Raw genomic sequence first — 5,339 nt, 5'->3', positions numbered from 1 at the left:
ACATGGTGTTATTAAAACAAAAAGTACTTAGATGTCAGCTAGCTGCTTGGACCATTTCCCCGTCAGTCCTTCTGACCATGGGCTTTACCTTCTCAATGTGAAAATGGCTCCTGGCATTAAGCTGTGAAGAACCTGCAGTGCATTAGTAACCAGAATTTGTAAAACCTTTAACAGCAATAATAAGGCATATGAAAGAAAAGAAAATATTCAATGCCCACATTGTTGCTAACACCAGCATGTTGTTACTTTTGTGCACAATTCTGTAGATATTATATCCCATGTTCATGTGTCATTGTGTGTTTTCCCACCAGTTTGTGGAGACCATCAGCAGTAAGCAGACTGAGCTGGACACTTTTATTGCAGAGGGTTACAAGACAGCCTTGTCTGAGGAGCGTCGCAGGTACTGCTTCCTGGTGGACCGCCAATGTGCCGTGGCCAAGAACAACAGCGCCTATCACGGCAAGGTAAGTGTCACTAGACCACCAAGAAGACTTTTTACAATCAAACAATGTCAAGGAGAGACATTAGAGCCTTAAAATAAGAATAGATAAGGATATGTTTCAGTCATGGTCTATGTTCTCAAGAGGACAGCTGTTTCAGTCAATACTGCCACTTTAAAGCCCTATTACAGCCACTGTTACTTCCAGTTTTTTGGTTAACATTCTTTCTCAAACAGAAGATGGGTGTGTGGTTAAAAGTTGGACATACTCCATTGAGCATGACAATGAGATTGACATCTAGCATACATTTTAAAGCGATAGGATCAATATTAGCATGGGTCATGGTAGCGGTAGCTCCAGCATAACCATATCCATCTTAACTATTTAACCAACTGTTAATATGGGCATCTAGTGTGTTTGTTAGTGTCCATAATGGACCCAATGGCATTTGTTTTGCCGGTACCAGCTGGCAGTTGCAAAAACTTTATCCCGTAGCTGACTGTACTCTGTAAATGTGAAATTGTTAACTTGCTCATGTTGAGCAAACATTAGGAGTCGAAAATCTAATGAAACAATCCCAAAATGAAAGCTTACCTTCTTGTTTTGCCAGTGATTCATACAACCCTATGCCGTATGTGCCCTGCAGGTGTAGCTAATAAAAAGGTACATCCTGTGGTACATCCACTCTGCAAACAGCTTTATCTGTTACGTCTTTAACGTAGGCAAAATACAAGACAAGTTGACTTGCTAGCTCACAACAAGATTTTAGTGTTGCTACTGAGATGCAAAGATGCATGATGTATGACCTGCAGCTTCTACTGTAGTCATACATCATCCTCCCATTCTAGCAACAACCTTTTGTTTTTCACTTTTAGCACGGTAGGTAGAAAAAGATTTCCGCACACTTAGTACTTCACGTTATTGTTGAGCTTACGGTCTATAAGACCTTCATCAGAGCATACATGAGGCAACAATGGACAGGCTGGTAAAAGTAACCAATCACTGGCTGTATGCAATACACCTGTGTGCAACCCTGGTGGTAGGAGCTCCACCTTCTGGGAGTTGTAGTTTTTTTAATGCTGGATGGCAAACTGAAAGGCATACAAATTGAAGCCATATTTGTCTTGTCGGACAGTACCAAAATATAAAACAAGGGTGGAACACAGTGAAAACTTTAACTTTTAGCTCAAAAATTAAGCGATTTGTCAAAAATATGTTTAAGATTCAAGAAGTTTATCGTCATAGCGGTTTACACCTTACAATGAAATTCTTTATTACCAGTCTCCCTTTACACTAAACAAAAATAAAAGTAGAACTAAAGTTAGATTTAAGAAAAATAGCTAAATGAATAAGCAGAAACAAAGAAATAAGTTTAAAAGTAAAGTGCACCATGCCTCATGGAAACAGTCAGTGAGGGTGGTGCAAACTGTGAGGCTGATCCTGACAATGTTGAAATATAAAAGTGGCAAAATATACTAAAGGGAAGCTAATACAAATCCTAAGAAAACAACCTAAGTTAAAGTTCAGAGAAAAATAAAATCTATAGGCGTTATTTTATTTAGAGTTTTCCACTCAAAAACTATTCTGCCTCATTAGGACTGCGCGGGTGTTGTTTTGACCACATTTGATTGACAGTGATGGCAACACAAGCAAACAACAACTCAGCTGTCATCGTATTTTGAAACGTTACTAAACTCTGATTGGTGCACAGAAATGCATTACATCACTTTTTCCCAGCTGAGCCCTGCCCTCTTAAAATGAGCGAGAAAGGAAGGGAGGAAGAGGCAAATACCCAGTGTCTCATTTGATTTAATCATGTGTCACTCAAAGCAAGAAGCTGATTGAGAAAGTTGTTTTTCATCCTTCAATAACGGCTTCGCACAGATATGAGTTTATTGTCACCTTGAACTAGTGTTTCCTTGAATAATTTGTACACTCATCAGCACTTTTCTGCGGCAGTTTCTCACTAACTAGTGGTTCAGTACTTTTGATCTTTCAGCTAATCAGGAACAAAAGTGTCTGTCCCTCATTTTGAAAAAGGCAGAGCTTGTTAGATCAATTCATAAAACTTAGCTCATTCCCTTCCTGCTATTGTGTTGATTCTAGCCAACTTCTCCCCATCTGTCATCTGTGTTTTATTTGAAGACTCACCTGCTGTAGACCATTGTTCAGCAAAAAGAGCAAACGAGGAGATATATAATTCAAAGTCGCATTAGCTTTGACCGCTCACAGGGGCCTCCTCATTTTAAAAATTCATTAAGACGGTAGACAATGCCCAGCTGACAGGCATATCTGAAGCCGTAATCCATCATTGCACCTTCGCACGTCTGGCCACCTTTTCGGATGGAGAGCTTCCTCGCTTGTTCAGTTCATGAAAGACTTCAGTGGGGAAAATAAGCGTCGAATGTAGATAAAGATGGACCGGAATCAAAGCTCAGTGCAACAAACGGGACAAGAGTGGCAAACAGTTTCTCACCCATTTTGTTTACAGCAGTCATTACAGAGTTTTGTAATACCTGCTTGTTGTTTTCACATCGCTGCTGACATTTGAAGCAAAGAACCTTTGAATCCAAACAGATCCCCCCCTCTTTATCATAACATCAAAGGTAATGGAGCGATATTAACAAGGCTTTAGTTTTTTATGCTTGTTGTTTTGTCCATTATCCAAGAATTTGATATTCTTCGGTAATGAAGTATATCAGTCTCTGGGGATTACTGGTGGGTGTCAGCTGCCAGCCTGAAGATGTGGCTGGAGGAGGACTGTGTTTGTGTGTGTGTGTGTGTGTGGCTGGAGGAGGACTGTGTTTGTGTGTGTGTGTGTGTGTGTGTGTGGACTGTGCTGCCTCCTCTTTTTGCAACATGGAGTCTAGTCATTAATCAGGATGGGGCTGTGCGTAGGAAGAGGTTACCTTCAGCAGACTGAAGAACCCTCTCCCAGAGGGTTCCTAGTGTGTGTTTGTCTTTGTGCAAAATGGAGTGTGTCTGTGTGTGTGTGCGCGTGTATGAAAGAGGGAGAAAGAGATGGTAGGAGCTGCGACTTACTACATACAAAGAGACAAAACTGTCCATGTCTTCCACACGTGTGTGCATGTATGTATACCATACAGTCACACACAGTGTGGATTTCAGTCTGTTCATTAAACTCTACTTCTGTGGTTGTAGAAAGAACAGCCGTGTCCACAGGCTGTGAGATGCTGCAGTGGGCAGCATGGTTGTATGTATGTCCATCCCACAGCCTCACCCACGCAGCACATCACCATAGCTGTGCAAAGGGCAGTGGTCAAGGCTACAGAGTGAGAACAAACCTCTGAGAACTAAATGCTTTTTTTGTAAGAGAGAGAAAATAGGGAGAAAATTGAAGGTTTAGCAAAGAAAATGCTTAACTGAGCTTTTTCTCTGGTCACGTTGCCGCTACATCAATATCATATTTTTATGTTTGTGTGTGTGTGTGTTTCTCCAATCTTTCCTTCCTGCTTCCAGGGTAAAGACCTTCTGACCCAGAAGATCCCAGTGTGGCAACAGGCTTGCTCAGACCCTAACAAGCTGCCAGAGAGGGCCATGCTCCTGGCCCAGCAGATGGGCTCTGCCGCCCTCGGTGGCACGAGCCCCCTGCATACCTCCAAATCCAACTTGGTCATCTCAGACCCTATCCCCGGGGCCCAGCCTCTTCCTGTGCCCCCAGAGCTGGCTGTTTTCATGGGCAGTGGCATGGGACACCCAGCAGTGAGTTTGTTTTCTGTTTCTATTTATTTTTTATTTGTCCTCTCTTCATAAGGCAAAGCGGTTTTGGTAAAAGAAACTTTAAAGTTCCCATATTATGCTGATTTTCAGGTTCATATTTAGATCTGGGGTTTCCATTAGAACATGTTTACATGCTTTAATGTTCAAAAAATACTTGACTTTCCGTTTACAGTCTGTGCTGGAACACCTGTACTCACCCTCTGTCTGAAACGCTGCCTTTTAGCGCCTGTCTCTTTAAGCCCCCCCTCCCAAAAAAGCCCAGTCTGCTCTGATTGGTCATTGTTTCCAGGTCTTCCAAATCTGTGCTTTCAGCTTCTCTGCACTGCCATTTCAGCAAGGGAATGACTGTAAAGTCACTGTAACAGCACGTTCTACCTTTATGTAGTAGAGTTGTGACATCACAACTTCACAGAAGTCCTGATGGCTCGCTTAAAGGCACAGTTCCTGAATACGGACTGCCTGCATTTCTCTGTGATACTTTCACATGGGGCTGGGCGATATGGAGAAAATCACATATCTCAATATTTTTTACCACATCATAATGTCGATATTGCGACAGCATTTGCACAATGGGATTTTTGATAGATCATCATTAGTAATGCGGCTCTATCACTTTACTTAAATATGGCCTTTAAAACCAGGAAGAGACAGCACTAATGATATTACGATATCCATAATGTATGTGGTATCTAGTGTCATATCAAGATATCAGTATATTGCCCAGCCATACTTTCACAGTGTTTTTAAAGCGCCTCTGCCTGTTTTATAATTTAAAAAAACAACACATGGCAGTGGACTAATTAATATACACAAAGAGAATTTGGTTGGAAATGTCTCATTAGATTCTTCATCAGCCCAAAGCAGAAAGCACATGCTACAGGAGAGGCTCCCAAGTGCTGGAAATTGTGCAGGAGCCAGGATGCAAATCACTGGCATCTATCTTGGGAGTGTCCTGTAATAAGACAGTTTCGGTCTGAGGTGCACAAAATACTGGAGGGCATTTTTAACATAAAAATACCTTTCCTATTTAAAACTTTTATTTAGGAAAAGCTGACTTGCAACCTGAGTACTTAATTGATGTTTTGATATCTGCTGGTAAGAAAGCCATCACAAGACATTGACTTCCTTCTTCTCTAAAAAAAAAAAAAAAAAAAAAAA

General features: G+C 41.3%; 1 protein-coding gene across 1 annotated transcript; it reads left to right on the top strand.

Annotated features, from left to right (window-relative positions):
• Positions 1-311: 311 nt before the first annotated feature.
• LOC126387145 (brain-specific angiogenesis inhibitor 1-associated protein 2-like) lies at positions 312-5,288 on the top strand (the record flags this gene model as incomplete). The annotated part of the gene is made up of 2 exons (XM_050039697.1): positions 312-464; positions 3,921-5,288. Coding segments are annotated over 2 exons (447 nt in total), but the record flags the coding sequence as incomplete, so codon positions are not given.
• Positions 5,289-5,339: the final 51 nt, after the last annotated feature.

Source organism: Epinephelus moara, unplaced genomic scaffold (genome assembly GCF_006386435.1).
Source record: "Epinephelus moara isolate mb unplaced genomic scaffold, YSFRI_EMoa_1.0 scaffold2375, whole genome shotgun sequence".
NCBI lineage: Eukaryota > Metazoa > Chordata > Actinopteri > Perciformes > Serranidae > Epinephelus > Epinephelus moara.
The sequence above is the reverse complement of the archived record's forward strand: the minus strand, read 5'-3'. Positions and strand labels throughout refer to the sequence as shown.